Raw genomic sequence first — 20,095 nt, forward strand, 5'->3', positions numbered from 1 at the left:
GTGGCGCTTGCAGTGAGCCCAGATGGCACCACTGCACTCCAGCCTGGGTGACAGAGCAAGACTCCGTCTCAAGAAAAAAAAAAAGAAAAAGAAAAAAAAAACTTTTCTCTTGGATTGCATTATCATGCAATTGCTATTAGTATACCACTGACTGAAACAGCATGCATTACATAATTTGTTTAGTGGCTGGGCGCGGTGGCTCATGCCTATAATCCCAGCACTTTGGGAGGCCGAGGCGGATAGATCACCTGAGGTCAGGAGTTCAAGACCAGCCTGGCCAACATGGTGAACCCCTGTCTCTATTACAAACACAGAAATTAACCAGGCGTGGTGGCATGCCCCTGTAATCCCAGCTACTCGGGAGGCTGAGGCAGGAGAATCATTTGAACCCGGGAGGCAGAGGTTGCAGTGAGCTGAGATCATGCCACTGCACTCCAGCCTGGGCAACAGAGTGAGACTAACTTTTGTATTTAGTCTAATTACGGCTAATTTTTGAAATTCTAGTAGAAACGGGGTTTCACCATATTGGTCAGGCTGGTCTTGAACTCCTGACCTTAGGTGATCCACCTGTCTCACCTCCCAAAGGCTGGGATTACAGCCATGAGCCACCGTGCTCGGCCACAAAAAGATTTTTAAATTAGCTATACATGGTGGTGCATGCCTGTGGCCCCAGCTACTCAGAAGACTGAGATAGGAGGATTACTTGAGCCCCCAGGTTCAAGGCTGCAGTGAACCATGATCCTGCCACTGTACTCCAGCCTGGGTGAGAGTGACACGTGGTCTTAATCAATCAATCAATCAAATCTGACAAATACATACAAGAAAATAAAATTATAGAATATGTCACTGATGACCACAGATGAAATCTTTAGGAAAATATTAGCAAACCAATGCCATCAACATATAAAAAAGATAATACAGCATAATCAAGTGGGGTTTCTGCAGGAATATAAGATTGGTTTAATATTCTTATTTTTAATTATTTTTTTTGAGACGGAGTCTTGCTCTGTCACCCAGGCTGGAGTGCAAAGGCACGATCTCAGCTCACTGCAACCTCTGCTGCCAGGGTTCAAGTGATTCCCCTCCCTCAGCCTTCCGAGTATCTGGGATTACAGGCGCAGACCACTGTGCCCCATTAATTTTTGTATTTTTAGTAGAGTCAGGGCTTTGCCATGTTGGCCAGGCTGGTCTCTAACTCCTGACCTCAGATGATATACCCGCCTTGGCCTCCCAATGTGCTGGGATTACAGGGGTGAGCCACCACTCCCTTAGGTGATCCACCCGCCTGATTTAATATTCTTTAAAAAATCAATTATTTTTAACTGATCGTAGTAATAGAATTGTGGTTGCCAGCCTCCAAGATGCCCTCCTCCCCAACAATCCCCTGTATCCTGGTGTTTACGGCCCTGTATTCTCCCTTCCCACAGGTACCAGGGTTGGTCTGTATGACCAACAGAATATAGTAGAAGTAATATGTCACTTCCAAAATTTTATGAAGACACTGCCTCTTTAGTCTTGGTCACTTTCATTCTTGATTCAAGTGAATCAACCTTCTTGGAAGTAGATCCTCCAGCCCTGGGCAAGACTTCGGGTCCACAGACTCCTAGCCAGGGCCACCCAATGAAGCCGTTCCTAAATTCCTGATTCTCAAGAACTGTATGACATAATAAATGTTTATTTATTATCACATGGAAAAGTACTCAATAGCACCATTCACCAAAGAAAAGCAAGTAAGTTACCATTTTATACCAAACAGAATGGCTAAAATTAAACTGTGAAAATATTAAATATTGCAAGGATATGGGGCAACTGGAACCACATGGCAAAACTCTTTGGTAGTTTCCTATAAATTTGTTGTTGTTGTTGTTGTTGTTTTCGTTTTTTTGAGACAGAGTCTTGCTCTGTCGCTGGAGTGCAGTTGTGGGATCTTAGCTCACTGCAACCTCTGTCTCCCGGGTTCAGGCGATTCTTTTGCCTCAGCCGCCTGAGTAGCTGGGATTACAGGCACCCGCCACCACATCCAGCTGTTTGTATTTTCAGTAGAGACGGGTTTCACCATGTTGGCCAGGCTGGTCTTGAACTCCTGACCTTGCGTGATCCGCCCATCTCAGCCTCCCAAAGTGCTGGATTACAGGTGTGAGCTGCCATGCCCAGCCAGTTTCTTACAAAATTAAATATACCCTTACCATACAACCCAGAAATTTTACTCCTAGATAATTACTGGGAGAATATCATTTCTACCAAGAGAAATGAAAACATCCATATAAAGGCTTGTACACAAATGTTCATAGCACCTTTATTTGCAATAACTTGGAAACAACCCCAAAGTCCATCATTAGGACAGTTATCAAACAAAGCATGGCATATTCATATACTGGAATAAAATAAACGAATACACTTTTATTAAGAGTAGCAAACAAAATAAACTGACCAGGCGTGGTGGCTCACACTTGTATCCCAGCATTTTGGGAGGCCAAGTGGTGAGGATCACCTGGGCCCATGAGTTCAAGACCACTATCAGCAACTTGTGAGGTCCATCTCTACAAAAAATAAAATAAGCCGGGCGCGGTGGCTCAAGCCTGTAATCCTAGCACTTTGGGAGGCCGAGACGGGCGGATCACGAGGTCAGGAGATCGAGACCATCCTGGCTAACACGGTGAAACCCCGTCTCTACTAAAAAATACAAAAAACTAGCCGGGCGAGATGGCGAGCGCCTGTAGTCCCAGCTACTCGGGAGGCTGAGGCAGGAGAATGGCATAAACCCAGGAGGCGGAGCTTGCAGTGAGCTGAGATCCGGCCACTGCACTCCAGCCTGGGCGACAGAGCAAGACTCCATCTCAAAAAAATAAAAAAATAAAAAAATAAAAAATAAAATAAAATAAAATAAAGGAGCCGGGCATGGTGGCATGTGCCTGTGGTCCCAGCTACTTGGGAGGCTGAGGTAAGAGGATTGCTTGAGCCCAGGAGGTTGAGGCTGCAGTGAGCCATGTTTGTGCCCCTGCCCTACAGCCTGGGTGACAGGGGTAGACTATGTGTCAAAAAAAAAAAAAAGAAGAAGAAATGAACTACTGATACATGCAGCAAGAAGTATCTCAAAAGTATCAAATGGACAAAAGCTAAACATAAATTTCCATTTACATCAAGTTGAACAACAGGCAGAACTAAACAATAAGGAGAGAAGTCAGGGAGACAGAGCAGGGAGGAGGGACCTTTTTAGAGTGATGATGATGTTTTATGTCTTGGGTACTAGTTACATGGGTCTACGCATTTACCAATACTCATTGAACTGTAGCCTTTAGATTGTATAGATACTATATCTTAACAAAGAATATACCAAAAAATCAAGTGCCGATAATTAAACATAAGAGGAGGAGTTTGGGAGCCAGTGGGATGTGACTTCTTATCCTGTGTTGCCTCAGGGAAACTGTTTCTCTCACTTTGAGAGATCTCCTCACTTATAAAACCAGGATGGTCATAAACTCCCTAATAAGGTGGTTAAGATCATTTGCTGAGATAATGGAAAGCATTTTAAATAAAAGCTGTTGTTATCAGTCAATAAATTTTTATTCAGGGTAAACATAGCTTCAAGCCAGTCTGCCGTGGCTGCCCTTTCCCAGATGTGATCCAGCCAGATGATGATGATGATGACGATGATGATGATTATTATTGTGAGACACGGTCTCACTCTATCACCCAAGCTGGGGTGCAGTGGTGTGATCTCAGCCCACTACAACCTCAGCCTCCAGAGGTCAAGTGATCCTCCAGTTTCAGCCTCCCAAAATGCTGGAATTACAGGTGTTTGCCACCGCACCTGGCAATCCAGTCAGTTTATTTATGTATTTTATTATTTATTTATTTATTGAGACAGAGTCTTGCTGTGTCACCTAGGCTGGAGTGCAGTGGCGTGATCTCAGCTCACTGCAACCTCCGCCTCCTGGTGTCAAGCCATCCTCCTACCTCAGCCTCCCGAGTAGCTGGAATTACAGGCGTGCCCCACCACACCTGGCTAATTTTTGTATTTTTAGTAGAGATGGGGTTTCACCATGTTGGTCAGGCTGGTCTCAAACTCCTGACCTCAGGTGACCCGCCCACCTCGGCCTTCCAAATTGCTACGATTACAGGCGTGAGCCACTGTGCCCCGCCCAATCCAGCCAGTTTTAAGCTTGCCCTAACAGTGCTCCAAGTTTTAACAGAATTGTGCAGGCCACAATAGCCGGGCAGTGCTTCCTCCCACAGACCTGGCTTGATCTTTCCATTATAGCAACTGAGACTGCAGTTAACGCACAGTGCTCCAGTTACCAGAGGGGCACGACTGGTTCCATCTGCCCAGCATCTTGGGGGATCGTATCTCCCCAACTTTTGGTTCAAGGGATTCAGGAGGAGGTAACCCCACTCCTGAGTCTGGCCAATTAAGGCACTGCTTTCCCCGGGTCACAGAGACTGTGCCGGGATGGGGATGTGACGCAGGGTGGGCCACTCGATTCAGCCTGGGAATTCGGCGGGAAATTCCGGTTGAAGCACCCCTCTGTACCCTGGGGTCACTGGGCAGGTAACTAATACCCTCAAATGTGCCCCATGAGAGCAGGGATCTTTGTTCTGTTGACTACTGAGTCATGCCTCTCAGAACAGTTCCTGGCACACAGCAGGCACTAAATAAAGATTTGTTGAGTGAATGAATTACTCAGCCTCCTAATGGACTGAACCATAGCCACACCCCAGAAAATGATCCCCACCTCTACTCTCCTCCCAGGCCTGGAGAGACCAGCTCAACTTGGTATAGAGGACACTCAGGAGTTTCTAGAAGCAATTAACAGAGAGGTTAGGGCCGCGTGCTGTGGCTCACGCCTGTAATCCCAGCACCTTGGGAGGCCAAGGCAGGCAGATTACTTCAGGTCAGGAATTCAAGACCTCCCTGGCCAACATGGTGAAACCCTGTCTCTACTAAAAATACAAAAATTAGCTGGGCGTGGTGGCGGGTGCCTGTAGTCACAGCTACTCAGAAGGCTGAGGCAGAAGAATTGCTTGAACCCAGGAGGCAGAGGTTGTAGTGAGCCGAGAGAGCACCACTGCACTCCAGCCTGGCGACAGAGTGAGACTCCGTCACAAAACAAACAAAAAAGATTTCAGAACAACTTTAGTGTTTCTGATTACCAGTGCTACTTTATATTATTCTCTACTGTCTTAGTAATTCCATCCTCCCCACCTCCATTAGAGTTTAGAAGCCGATACTCACCAGGGCAACCTCCCATACACCAAGGGGCGGGAGGTGACCCGGCTGTGGTAAGCTGGCAGTGAGGGGAGTTTCCTAGGGGCTTCTGGAAAAGGATTTTCCTCCTTGAGGCACTATCCTCACTTATCTGACCACCCGCCCCTCCATACACACACGCACAGACTTCCTCCCTTAGGAAACATAAAGCCACAATGCCTGGAGCCGCAGCAGCCCTACTGAGGCCATGAGGACTGCCTGAGCACCAACACGGCAGAGACAGAGTCCTCAGGTTCCTAATGACACCACTGAGCCACCAAACCAACCACGAAGAGGCCTTCCTCAGGGCTTACTGAAAAGTCAGCAAAAAACACCCTTTTGATTTAAGGTTTGATTGACATTTACTGGCTGGGTTTTTTTTTTGTTTTTTTGTTTTTTTTTTTGAGACAGAGTCTTGCTCTGTCGCCCGGGCTGGAGTGCAGTGGCCGGATCTCAGCTCACTGCAAGCTCCGCCTCCTGGGTTTACGCCTCAGCCTCCCGAGTAGCTGGGACTACAGGCGCCCGCCACCTCGTCCGGCTAGTTTTTTGTATTTTTTAGTAGAGACTGGGTTTCACCGTGTTAGCCAGGATGGTCTCGATCTCCTGGCCTTGTGATCCGCCCGTCTCGGCCTCCCAAAGTGCTGGGATTACAGGCTTGAGCCACCGCGCCCGGCCTACTGGCTGGGTTTTCAATTAATTACAGATGAGCACAAACTGATACAGAGATACACCAGGGTCAATTACAGATGGCTTCCTGTGCTTTCTCAGGCAGGCGCCATCCCCAGGCTGACACGGGCGCCCTCTCCTGTCCACTTGACATATTGCTTGCGGCCAGGACAAGTAGATTCCCTGGGATGCACTCAGGTTGCAAATCAACATCTTGCTCAGGTTGCAAGCCTCTACACAGGGGCTTCTGAAAAAGACTGCTGTTCAGAAATCGGCCAGAAGATTTAGCCATGAGAACATGAGCAAATTCCAGCAAATGCCTCTGCATAATGAAGGGTGGGACTAAAAAAGGAGCAGCGAGATTAAATGCAGCCAATGACACACTTCTTCCATCTGAGACTGTGTGCCTTAGTTAGGTCTTTGCCAGCTGTGACAGCCACAAAGAATGTCAAAGCCAGCTGGGAGCAGTGGCTTACGCCTGTAATCACAGCTTTTGGGAGGCTGAGGCGGGCAGGTCAGTGGAGGTGAGGAGTTCGAGACCAGCCTGGCCAATATGGTGAAACCCCATCTCTATGAAAAATAAAAATAAAAAAAAAATTTAAAAAATGAGCTGGGCGTAATGGCACACCCCTGTAATCCCAGCTGCTCAGGAGGGCTGAGGCAGGAGAATCGCTTGAACCTGGGAGGTGGAGGTTGCAGTGAGCCAAGACTGTGCCACTACATTCCAGCCTGGGGGACAAAGTGAGACTCCATCTCAAAAAAAAAAAAAAAGTCAAAGCCAGACTCTCACAGAGGGTTTCACCAAGAGTTTCCAAATTTACTTAATAATGTCTGTATAGGAGAATGTTTTCAGTGAGAGTAAAAATATTTGGGGGGGCATGAATACATAAGTTTATTTTTAAAATGTTTACATGCTCATTTCATCCCTCTAATTTTTGTGTATGTTTTTAAATGCATATAACATAGCCATACTGTTATATGTTAGCACTATACATGACCGCTAAATACTTTTATTTATTTACTTATTTTATTTTATTTTATTTTATTTTATTTTTGAGAAAGAGTCTCGCTCTGTCACTCAGGCTGGAGTGCAATGGTGCGATCTTGGCTGACCGCAACCTCCACCTCCTGGGTTCAAGCAATTCTCTTGCCTCAGCCTCCCAAGTAGCTGGGATTACAGGCATGCACCACTATGCCTGGCTAATTTTTTTATTTTTAGTAGAGACGGGGTTTCTCCAGGTTGGTTAGGTTGGTCTCGAACTCCTGACCTCAGGTGATCTGCCCACCTTGGCCTCCCAAAGTGCTGGGATTACAGGCATGAGCCACTGTGCCTGGCATTTATTTTTTTTAGAGAGACAGGGTTTCACTGTGTCAACTAGGCTGGAGTACAGTGGTGTGACCAAGGTTCGTTGCAGCCACGACTTCATGCGCTCCAGTGATCCTCCCACCTCAGCCTCCCAAGTAGCTGGGGCCATAGGCGCACACCATCACTCCCAGCTAATTTTTTTTATTGTTGGTAGAGATGGGGTTTTGCCACGTTGCCCAGGCTGGTCTTGAACTCCCGGGTTTAGGTGATCCACCCGCCTTGGCCTCCCAAAGTGCTGGGATTACAGGCGTGAGCCACTGTGCCTGGCTGACTGCTAAATAATTTTACATATGTGTACACACATGCATACATATATGCTAGGAAAGGAACCTCAGAAATGTTTCCTTGATAGGAGAATATAATAACAAACATTTGGAGGTCACCAGCAGCAGCCTGGCTACCATATAATATAACTGATGTGATGCTCTGGTGATTATAAATAGACTCCAGCAAAGTGATTTTCAAACACTGGTGCGTGTGAGAATGCACTCCAGACTGCTAAAAATAAACATGTCCACCCCTTCCCCACGTCTACCAAATCAGGACCTGCAGGTAGCACTCCTGGGCATCTACCGGAAGCACCCCAGAAAGCTCACTAGTTTTCCTCCATATTGTACACCTTTCAGCTCCCCAATCCTCTCGGCACTTGTGTTTAATCTGGTGGTTAGTCAGCCCTTCTACTAAGAGCTGAACACCAACTGTTGTAGCTGTCCTTTCTAGAGGTTCTGTTTAATTCTTTTTCCAGCTTCCTGGCAATTTTTAATTTTACTTGTGTTTCAAGATCCTTCTCTTTTATCCATTTAATAGATAAGCTTAGGTATTTTATATCTACATCCAATCATTTCACATGTTTGCAGGTTGTGACCTGCCATGTTTTTCTGCTGGCTCTCGCTCATGGTGGCTGCTTTTTTCATACGGTATATAATTTTTTTTTTTTTTTTTACTGTGAGCTTGTATGCTGGAACTCTGTCTGAAGGAGTTCTCCAAGGCCCAGGCAAAGAGAGCACAGGCAGAAAGAGTTTATGTTTGTCCTTGCTAGGTGCTTAGACACAATTAGGTACCCCTAGGGGTTCATTCTCAGCGTGCAACTTCTAGGACCTTTCAAAGAGGCCCCAAGTCCACACGAGGGGCAGTCAGTGGCTACAAATTCTCAGAGGAGAATGTATCAGTCTCTACCTAGGGCAAAGGCTTGTGTGCCTTAAGAAGGAGGTTTTTTTCTAGTTTACCAGGTACCTTGGCAGAGACCTGGCTGTCTCCTGGCCAGTTCCCCCATAGCATAGTCCCTATCCCCCAGGCCAAGTGATATGGTGTGGCTGTGTCCCCCACCCAAATCTCATCTTATATTCACACAGAAAATTACATTCATACAAAAAATTATGTTCATACAAAAAATTAGCCGGGCATGGTGGTGCATGCCTGTAATCTCAGCTACTTGGGAGGCTGAGACAGGAGAATCACTAGAACCCAGGAGGCAGAGGTTGCGGTAAGCTGAGATCATGCCATTGCACTCCAGCCTGGGCAATAAGAGTGAAACGGTCTCAAAAAATAAATAAATAAAATAAATAAAAAGTAAATAAACATGTACAGAGTACTTGAGGGCCAGGTACAGTTCTATGTTTTATGGATATGAACATCCACATAACAACCCAATTACAAGCATAAAACTGAGGCCCAAAGAGGTTAAATAACTCTTCCTGGGGTCACATAGAAAGTGGCAGAGCAGGGATAGATAAGCGGGCAGCCTGGTTCAACGCCGGGCTGTAAAGAGTAAACAGTAAACACTGTTTACTGAATGGTGCTAAGGGAACATCAGACCTATGAGGTAAGTGCTATATGGCACAGAAAGGGTACAGAAAGGCAGAGTGACTCATGCAGGACACACACCACGTAAACAGCGGGGCAAGGATCTGAGTGCACCAAGTCTTTATCCAGAAGCAGAGGTTTTGGTACTTGGGCAGTAATGACAAGAAGGGATTCCGGCTGGGCGCGGTGACTCACGCCTGCAATCCCAGCACTTTAGGAGGCCACAGCGGGCGGATCATTTGAGGTCAGGAGTTGGAGACCAGCCTGACCAACATGGTGAAACCCCATCTCTACTAAAAATACAAAAATTAGCTGGGCGTGGTGGCGGGCACATGTAATCCCAGCTACATAGGAGGGCAAAAGCCTGGGCAACAAAGTTAGACTCCGTCTCAAAAAAAAAAAAAAAAGAAAGGATTCCATGTATACCCCATCCTGTAGTAGCAACCAGATGGGCATGTCCCAGGCCTGGGCTCACCTATCCACTATCCTGTTGCATCCTCACAAGAATCCTGGGAGATAAGTTCTATTATTATCCCATTTGATAAATATGGAAATGGAGGCTCACAGAGGTCAAGCTGCCTGCTCAAAGTCACATGGCTAATAAGAGGCAGTGCCAAGATCCAAAGCCGAGAGTGCCTACTCTGTGGCAGACTGCCATCGGGGACCCCTTCGTATCATACCCTGTGCAGTCCTTTCCCACACTCACTGTAGTCTGTGCCTGGGGCTGCTTTGACCAATAGAGTGTGGTGGAAATGACGCTGGAAGGTTCTAGGCCTTGCCCTCAAATAACCTGCAGCTTCTGCTTCTTCCTGCATGAAAATTTGGCTGTTGGGGAGTCCTGAGCAGCTGTGAGAGATATTCAGCTACCCTGCAAGAGAGACCACGTGGAGAAGAGAGGCCTAGAGACTATGCTGAGAGGGAACCAACTGCCCAGTGCCAGTTCCAGATGACTCCAGCCCAGCCACCTCCGCCTGTACCTGGATAAGAGCCCGCCAAGCAGCAACCGGCAAAAGAACTGTCCGGTTGAGCCCAGGCAAGCCACAAAGGTAACAGAAACTAAGAGTGACTGGGTTTTTTGTTTGTCTTTTTAAGACAGGGTCTTGCTCTGTTGCCCAGGCTGGAGTGCTATGGCACGATCTTGGCTCACTGCAACCTCCACCTCTCTTGGGTTCAAGCAATTCTCCTACCTCAGCCTCCTGAGAAGCTGGGACCACAGGCATCCACTAAATTTTTATATTTTTAGTAGAGAAGGGGTTTTGCCATGTTGCCCAGGCTGATCTTGAACTCCTGGCCTGAAGTGATCCACCCACCTCAACCTCCCAAAGTGCTGAGATTACAGGCATGAGCCATTGCACCTGGCTAAGAGTTACTATGTTAAGCCACCAAGCTTTGGATCAGATGGCTATGAAGAAAAAGAAAACTGAAACCAAGTCCATGGGCTAAATTCATAATAATGGCCACAGAGCTGAGCACTTCTGAAAAAATGACCTCAGCAACCTGAACGAATGATTGTGGTGTATCCGCTTCCCACGGCCACTATAACAAACTACCACAAATGCAGTGGCTTAAAACAACACAAATTTATTATTATTTGAGACAGGGTCTTGCTCTATCACCCAGGCTGGAGTGCAGTGGTGCGGTCACAGCTCACTGCAGCCTCATTCTCCTGGGCTCAAGCAATCCTGCCCCAGCCTCCTGAGTGGCTAAAACTATAGGCATGCATCACCATGCCCCACTAATTTTTTTTTTATTTTTAGTAGAGACAAGGTCTCGCTGTGTTGCCCAGGCTGGTCTTGAACCCCTGGGTTCAAGTGATCCTCCTGCCTCGGCCTTCTAAAATGCTGGGATAACAGGCGTGAGCCACCACACCTGTCCTAAATTTATTATTTTACAGTTCCAGAAGTCAGAAGTCTGAAATGGGGGCCAGGTGTGGTGGCTCACGCCTGTAATCCCTGCACCTTGGGAGGCCAAGGCAGGTGGATCACCTGAGTTTAAGACCAGCCTAGCCAACATGGTGAAACCCTATCTCTACTAAAAATACAAAAAATTAGCCAGGTGTGGTGGCGGGTGCCTATAATCCCAGCTACTCAGGGGACTGAGGCAGGAGAATCGCTTGAACCCAGGAGGCAGGGGTTGCAGTAAGTTGAGATCATGCCACTGCACTGCAGCCTGGGCAACAAGAGTGAAACTCCATCTCAAAAAAAAAAAAAAAAGTCCAAAATGGCTTTCACTAGGCTAATCTCAAGGTGTCTGCAGGGCTGTGTTCCTTTCTGGAGTCTCCAGTGGAGAATCCATCTCCTTGGCTTGGCTTTTCCAGCTTCCAGAGGCTGCCCACATTCCTTGGCTCATGCCTTCCTTCCTCCATCTTCAAGGCCAGCAAGGCAACATCCCTCAAATCATTCCCTCTCTTGCCTCCCTCTTTCCCTTATAAAGACCCCTATGATCACGCTGACCCCACCTGCGTAATTCAGGATCATCTCCGCATCCCCAAATCCTTAATTTGATCACATCTGCAAAGTCACCTTTGCTGTGCATGGTAACATACTCAACAGGTTCTTGGGATTAGGATGTGGACATCTTTGGGGGACCAGTCACTCTACTGCCTACTGTGTGTGATAAACCAGGAAAGGGACCAGTGCACTCCAAAGGAATAAACAGAGATGAGCTGGAATTTTCCCACTGCCCAGAGACGTCTCACAGCCTCCCTGGGTGTACCAAAAGTGAACTTTGCAGGCATGGCCTCAACCTGCCTAGCATCACCAACCTCCTCTACTTTCGGGTTAAAATAATTTAAACAAAGGAATTCTGTGTTTAAAAAGCTCTCTGCCTCCCCAGCAGGGTGCACCATCGATGATTTATGCTTCTAGCGTGTACTATTCTTTCCTCAGGCAGCCACAGCTACTGCTGCAGCCTCTCCTGTGAGACAGCTGGGCCCAGCCCGCTGAGTCAAAAGTATCTCAGCCAAAGGTACAGATACTGGATTTATTGGTCAGCTCGGGACGCCTGACCTGAGAGAACGCAGGGCCACCAGTGCACCCTGGGAAATTCCAATTGCCATGGCTGGGGGCCAGAGCAAGGGGCAATTAGCAGTGTGAAGACATTAATGATGTAATTAAAATGTGTAAATGTAAGAAGCCAGTACATCGCAATATCCGGTAGCATCTCCAACTCGACCTGTCCCTAACTGAGCTCCAGGTCTTTCTGTCCAACCTGCCCCTTCTCCAGTCGGCCATCTCACACCCAATCCATGGGAGATCCTGCCGGCTCTACCTTGTAAACAAATCTACTGGTTATTCATCACGAAGAGGAAAAGGAAAGTTTCTCGACATGCTTACACCTTAACCAAGCGATCCAAATCACCATCACAAATGACGGAACAAACAGACCTCAGGAGCCCCCTGAAGGGATGGCCTTAGGAGGCACCTCGAGTCTGTGGTGCTCCCGCCAAACATGTTCAACATGAATCCAATCAGGGGAAGCAATCAGGAGACTCCAGACAGCGGGACACACTATCAATCAGAGGACTGGCTCCGATGCCAATGTCATAAAAAACAAGCGCAGGGATACTATTCTACGGCAGGGTCAGCAAACTCTTCCTGTAAAGGGGCAGAGAGGAAATATTTTAGATTCTGAGGCCGGGCGAGGTGGCTCACGCCTGTAATCCTGAAACCTCTCTTTGCAAAATTATGACCGACACAGTGAAAGAGATCTAACTTGACTGACTTCATCTTGCTTCCAACCTCTAAGCTGTCCTTGTACATTCCTGAGCAAAGGCTGAACTAACTTTGGGAGAAACTTATAGTTTATAGTTTAAACAAACATAGTGCCTGGCGCAGTGGCTCACCCCTGTAATCCCAGCACTTTGGGAGGCCGAGGCGGGTGGATCATGAGGTCAGGGGTTCGAGACCAGCCTGACCAATATGGTGAAACCCCGTCTCTACTAAAAATACAAAAATTAGCCAGGCACAGCAGCAAGCGCCTGTAATCCCAGCTACTGGAAAGGCTGAGGCAGGAGAATCACTTGAACCTGGGAGACAGACGTTGCAGTGAGCCGAGATCGCACCATTGCACTCCAGCCTGGGTGTCGGAGTGAGACTCTGTCTCAAAAATAAATAAATAAATAAATAATAAAATAAAATAGAACTCTGATCTTGTCCCTCTTCTGCACAGAACCCTCCAGTGAGTCCTGTTCCACTCAGAGTAAAGCCAAGGCATTTGCAGTGACCCACAGGCCCCATACAAACCGTCCCCCTTTCCCGTCATCAGTTTCCTCTGTACTGTGTGCCAAGCACGCTCATGCCTGTGTGCATGCGGGATCCTCTGGGCTGGAACGCCTCTTCCCCCAGATACCAACGCTGCTTGTTCCCTCCCTCCTTTGCATATTTTCAGTGAGTTCTCCCTGATAATCCTGTCTACACTTATAGCCTTCCTTTAAATATTCATTGTTCTACAACCCTGATTTTTTCTCCTAGAGTAATTATTGCTATCTAATATATTTCATATTTTAACTTTTTTTCTTTTTCCGAGATGGAATCTCACTCTGTCACCCAGGCTGGAGTGCAGTGGTGCAATCTCGGCTCACTGCAAACTCTGCCTCTTGGGTTCAAGCGATTCTCCTGCCTAAGCCTCCCGAGTAGCTGGGATTACAGGCGCCCGCCACCATGCCTGGCTAAGTTTTGTAGTTTTAGTAGAGATGGGGTTTCGCCATGTTGCCTAGGCTGGTCTCAAACTCCTGACCTCAAGCGATCCGCCCGCCTCAGCCTCCCAAAGTGCTGGGATTACAGGCGTGAGCCACTGGGCCCAGCCAACTATTTATTTCATTTACTGTCTGGCTTCCTCCACAATAATGTAAGGTACCTGAGAGCAAGATGTTTTGCTTTTTCCTGCCTGTTGTATCTATAACATCTACATGACAGCCATGACCCTATGCCAGGCACTGACTTAACATTTTATATCCATTTACTTAATCCTCACAACAATGCAATAAATATTATTTACAGCATAATGCATATATAGCATATACACAAAATGAGAATAATAATAGCATCTACCTCATCATAATTGGTGAGGACCCAATGGCAGAGGCTGGGAGGTGCTCAAGACAAGCCTTGGCACCAAATACGAGCCCAGTGAATGTGACTATTACATAACACCCACTGTACAGAAGCGGAAATTGAAGCTAAGAGGGGCTAAAGGACATACCCAAAGTCACCAGTCTGGGTAGGGATTCAAACCTATGTCAGTCTGACTCCAGAAGCCATTTTCTTTCTTTTCTTTTTGAGATGGAGTCTCGCTCTGTCACCCAGCCTGGAGTGCAGTGGTGCGATCTCGGCTCACTGCAACCTCTGCCTCCTGTGTTCAAGTGATTCTTCTGCCTCAGCCTCCTGAGTGGCTGGGATTACAGGTGCACGCCACCATGCCTGGCTAATTTTTGTATTTTTAGTAGAGAAGGGGTTTCACCATGTTGGTCAGGCGGGTCTCTAACTCCTGACATTGTGATCCGCCCGCCTTGGCCTCCCAAAGTGCTGGGATTACAGGCGTGCCTGGACTTTTTTTTTTTTTTTGAGACAGAGTTTCACTCTTGTTGCCCAGGCTAGAGTGCAGTGGCACGATCTCGGCTCACTGCAATGCCTGCCTCCCGGGTGCAAGCGATTCTCCTGCCTCAGGGTCCCAAGTGGGATTACAGATATGCGCCACCATGCCTGGCTAATTTTGTATTTTTAGCAGAGACGGGGTTTCTCCACGTTGGTCAGGCTGGTCTCTAACTCCCGACCTCAGGTGACCCGCCCACCTAGGCCTCCCAAAGTGCTGGGATTATAGGTGGGAGGCACCGCGCCTGGCCCAGAAATCAATCTATCTATCTATCTATCTATCTATCTATCTATCTATCTATCTATCTATTTATTTATTGAGACAGAGTCTCGCTCTGTTGCCCAGGCTGGAGTGCAGTGGCGTGATCTCAGCTCACTGCAACCTCTGCCTCCTGGGTTCAAGCAATTCTCCTGCGTCAGCCTCCCAAGTATCTGGGACTACAGGTATGTGCCACCACGCTTGCCTAATTTTGTATTTTTAGTAGAGATGGGGTTTCACCATGTTGGCCAGGCTGGTCTTGAACTCCTGATCTCGTGATCCACCCACCTCCGCCTTCCAAAGTGCTGGGATTACAGGCGTGAGCCACTGCGCTTGGCTCCAGAAGCCATTTTTAAAACCACAATGCTAAGAATGTCACAGTGTTTGGAAGACAGGCAGAGACAGGAAACAAACTGGGTCTAGGAATTCAGTGTCCAAAGTCCTGCCTCTGGCACAAATCTCTGCGTATGACCTGAGCAATTAACTTCTGCCCTCAAGGCCTCCATTTTCCCTTCTATAAACCAGAGGAAGTCATTCCTCTTTCTGGACATGGGGACAAAACAGTTGTGGGGGTCAAATGAGACGGCTAACAGGAAAGCACTGTGGTAACCGTGAAATCTAATACTTTCCCATTCTAAGAGCTGCAGCCCCAACAATGACCCCATCAAACACCGAAGAACCAAGAATTCTGGGCCCTGGAAAGCAAACTTTAAGCATCCAAACTTACAGAGGGGAAAAAAGGTACACTCCCTTAACTATGTAGGCCTTGTATGTGGTCCTCTCTCTGCCCCATTGCTTTCCTTGCTCCTTGTCCTGGTGTTGTCCTCACCCTTCAGGTCCCAGTTCAGATGTCTCCCCTGCCAGGAAGCCCTCCCTGAACCCCATGCCACATCAGGTGCCCAGTGAGCTCCCCCATCTCAGCTCTGCCCACTGTCGGGGGATACATCCGTCCCCCGCTGGACTAGGAATTCCTTGAGGGCACAGATTGGTGCTGGCTTGGTCCCTGCTGTTTCGCCAGCATTGCCAGCACAAGACCTGACACAGGGCAGAAGCTCACAAAATACTAGCTGAAGGAAGTAATGAATGGATGGAGGGATGAATGGTGTGTAACCGCCCAAGGGGTTCACCTTGCCCGCTGCCTAGACAGAGCTGATTCATCAAGGCAGGAGAACTGCAAGACAAAGTAATTCACGCAGAGTTGGCTGTGCGGGAGGGTTTTTTGTTTGTTTGAGACAGAGTCTCGCTTTGCTGCCCAGACTGGAGTGCAGTGGCACAATTTCGGCTCACTGCGACCTCTGCCTCCCAGGTTCAGCAATTCTCCTGCCTCAGCCTCCTGAGTAGATGAGACTACAGATGTGCGCCACCACACCCAGCTAATCTTTGTATTTTTAGTAGAGACGGGGTTTCACCACGTTGGTCAGGCTGGTCTTGAACTCCTGACCTCGCGATCCGCCCATCTTAGCCTCCCAAAGTGCTGGAATTACAGGTGTGAGCCACCGCACCCAGCCAGGAGTTTTACTATTACTCAAATCAGTCTCCCTGAGCATTCAGGGAGCATATATATATATTTTTTTCTTTAGATGGAGTTTGACTCTTTCGCCTGGGCTGGAGTGAAGCGACGTGATCTTGGCTAACTGCAACCTCCATCCCTGGGTTCAAGTGATTCTCATGCCCCAGCCTCCCGAGTACCTGGGATTATAGGCGCCGCCACCATGCCCGCCTAACTTTTGTATTTTTAGTAGAGATGGGGTTTCACCATGTTGGCCAGGCTGGTCGCAAACTCCTGACCTCAGGTGATCCACCTGCGTCAGCCTCCCAAAGTGCTAGGATTACAGGCCTGAGCCCATGGGCCCAGCTGGAGCAGAGTTTCTAAGGATAACTTGGTGGGTGGGGGAAGCCAGTGAGCCAGGAATGCTGATTGGTCAGATATAAAATCACAGGGAGTCCCAGCAGTCTTCCTGCGCTCAGTCAGTGGCCCCCGTGCGTGGGGGCCACAAGATCAGCTGGGCCAGTTTATTGACCTGGGTTAAGGCCAGAGGATCCATCAAGTGCAGGGTCTGCAGAATATCTCAAGCACTGATCTTACGAGCAGTTTAGGGAGGATCAGAATCTTGTAGCCTCCAACTGCATGACTCCTAAACCATAATTTCTTATCTTGTGGCTAACGTTAGTCCTACAAAGGCAATCTAGTCCCCAGACAAGAAGGAGGTCTGCTTTGGGAAAGGGCTGTTACCATGTTTGTTTAAACTAGAAACTAAATCTCTCCCAAAGTTAGTTCAGCCTTCGCCCAGGAATGAACAAGGATAGCTTGGAGGTTAGAAGCAAGATGGAGTCAGTTAAGTTAAATCTCTTTCACTGTGTCAGTCATAATTTTGCAAAGGCGGTTTCAGTGGTTCTCCGACCCAGCCAATTATGTTAAATTCCCTTATGTTATGTCCCACGTAGCACACAGATCACCTTTTTAAAGTAGTTTATATTTTGGGTGTTTACTATGCCCTTTATTTCTATTTATTTATTATTTTTTGAGACAGTCTTGCTGTGTCGCCCAGGCTAGAATGGCACAATCTAGGCTCACTGCGGCCTCCACCTACAGGGTTCAAGCGATTCTCCTGCCTCAGCCTCCCAAGTAGCTGGAACTACAGGCGTGCGCTACCACATCCAGCTAATTTTGGTATATTTTGTACATACGGGATTTCACTATGTTGGCCAGGCTGGTCTCGAACTCCTGGTCTCATGTGATCCGCCCGCCTCGGCCTCCCAAAGTGCCGGTATTACAGGTGTGAGCCACCGCGCCGGACCTTACTATGCCCTTTAGATCTGAGCTCGGGCGGCCCCCTCTAGGCAGCCCTGCTGGCCTCAGGTCCTTGGGTCAGGAGCTCCTCTGAGCTCCGGGGCTCCCACTTTCCCGACCACTCTGGGTTGACAGTCATGGATCAGGAGTGTATCTCCCAGTGCTGAGCAAAAAGGCCGCATAGTCTCTATACCGAATGAAAGGACGGCGTATGAGCGCATTAATGAGTACACAGATGAACGTCCTCTCTGGTTCAAAATCCTTTTCCAGATTCCCAGGCCATGCCTCCAGACTTCACCCCCGAACCATGCCCCTAATCCAGACTTACTGCCTACAGTAAAACTGAGGCACGTCGACGTCCTAAACGGAGGATATACAAGCACCTCCCAGATCAGGGGAAACTGAGGCACAGGGTGGAGCTTTTGAAACGAAGTTGCCCAAGGACGGCCGGGCAAAGGACCCCGTCCGGTTTCTCCTCAGCCCCTCCCCTAGTTCCTCTATCCTGGAAAGCTCCGTCTAAATTTCTCTCATCCCTCACACTATTGGTTTAACAGGGCATCAGTCTCCAAGTGCTCTTCCTCTATTGGCTGGCATTTCCTACTCACGCGGCGGCGCCCTGACCCGCCCCCTTACGCCACGCCCCGCCCTCACTATTGGGCCACCCGCACGCCCTTCTATCAGGAACCCTCCCTATTGGCCACTGGACTTTGCCGGTTCGGGCTGTGATTCGTCGTAAACAGAAGTCCATCCCCTGAGCAACCACCTGAGAGGGGTTGGAGAAAGGAAAAAGGTTGGAGGGAATTCGGGTCAGACTCACGTTGAGCCGGCGGGAGGCAGATATAGGTCTTGAAGAACTCGCTTCGGCGGGCGGCCTCCTTAATGCGGTTGGCAAGCGGCTTGCTGACCTGCCGGATGCCCAAGTATAGCAGCTTCGCCATAGGGAACGCGCCCACCACCATCTTGGCGGTCTCACAGGGCACGCGCAACCCTGCTCACTGGGCGGGGCGCCTCAACCTCTTCACTCCTCCCCCGCCCTCTCGTGGCCATGCGTGCGTCAGTACGTATGTACGTACGCTCGGGGGAAACTGCAGAGGCGCACCCTGACGTTACCCCGTCGACGCTGACGTACCGGCGTCCGTTCGCTGAATATGCAAATATACACGGAAGTGAGGCGGGTCGGGGGGCGGTGCCGTTAACGGATGCTGGAAGGCGCGTGGATTCCCACGCCCGCCTTGGCCGACGTCACTGTGCTCCTTCGTGATGTCATGTACCGAGTTGGCGTCCCCACCCAAAGGAGGCTCTTAATTAGTCCTAATTAGTCCTATGAGCCCCAAATACACCTTGCTCAGCAAGCTAGGGCTCTCATTGGGATTAAGAGGAAGCCACGTAGCCATACAGACCTTGGTTGTATGGCTCTGTCATGCCTCTGGGATCCATGACAGAGGATCCCAGCTCTGTCATTTCCTCGCTGTGTAATATTAGATGAGTGGCATAACCTCTCTGGACTTCAGTATTACCGTCTACCAAATGGGAATCCTAATAGCACTTGCCTCTTTGGGTTGTTGTGAGGCTTCTGCGCTAATCTTGAGTGTAAAACAGTAGACCATGGGAAGTGGTTAGAATGGTGCCAGTCATATAGTTAAGCACTCAGTAAATAGCCCTTCTTACTCTACAGGTAATGATTGCATTTTTTTTTTTTTTTTTTTTTTTTTTGAGACGGAGTCTCGCTGTGTCGCCCAGGCTGGAGTGCAGTGGCGCGATCTCGGCTCACTGCAAGCTCCGCCTCCCGGGTTCACGCCATTCTCCCGCCTCAGCCTCCGAGTAGCTGGGACTACAGGCGCCCGCCACCACGCCCGGCTAGTTTTTGTATTTTTAGTAGAGACGGGGTTTCACCGCGTTAGCCAGGATGGTCTCGATCTCCTGACCTCGTGATCCACCCGCCTCGGCCTCCCAAAGTGCTGGGATTACAGGCTTGAGCCACCGCGCCCGGCCTTGATTGCATTATTATTGCTAACTCCAGGCTGAGGGTGCATTTCGCCCCCAGAAGCAGCGAATACAACCCTTTCCCAAGTAACTGACAAAGAAACTGAGGCCCAGAGCGGGGCAGGGGGTCGCAGAATATTCCTGCAGAGGTTGCTATCCTAGCATCTTGGCTAATAAAACCATACCCGTTCTCAAGCAACCCAACTTCCTTCATTAGGAGGTAGGGTCCCCAGGGAGCTAGTTCAGAAATAAGTTTAAGGACATGTCCCAGACTGTCCTTTCTTACCCAGCAGGGAGTAAAATCATATAAACAATGTCAGGAAGGGGTTGAGAGAAATTCCTGGATGATGGAGTGCTGGTGGGTAATTGAGAGATTCTGGGAGGCAGAGGG

At 48.6% G+C, this 20,095-nt stretch overlaps 1 protein-coding gene across 2 annotated transcripts in view; it reads right to left on the reverse strand.

Moving 5' to 3' along the window:
* Positions 1-18,780, reverse strand: part of OPA3 (OPA3, outer mitochondrial membrane lipid metabolism regulator) — a 57,329-nt gene extending 38,549 nt beyond the window's left edge. The window contains exon 1 of one of the 2 annotated variants that reach the window (XM_025366812.1): positions 18,539-18,780. In XM_025366812.1, the coding sequence (XP_025222597.1) occupies positions 18,539-18,680 (142 nt within the window). In that variant the 5' untranslated portion in view covers positions 18,681-18,780. The remainder of the gene's footprint in view (positions 1-18,538) is intronic. The other variant, XM_025366814.1, reaches the window with a different exon arrangement.
* Between the last annotated feature and the right edge of the window lie 1,315 nt (positions 18,781-20,095).

This window comes from Theropithecus gelada, chromosome 19 (assembly GCF_003255815.1).
Source record: "Theropithecus gelada isolate Dixy chromosome 19, Tgel_1.0, whole genome shotgun sequence".
NCBI lineage: Eukaryota > Metazoa > Chordata > Mammalia > Primates > Cercopithecidae > Theropithecus > Theropithecus gelada.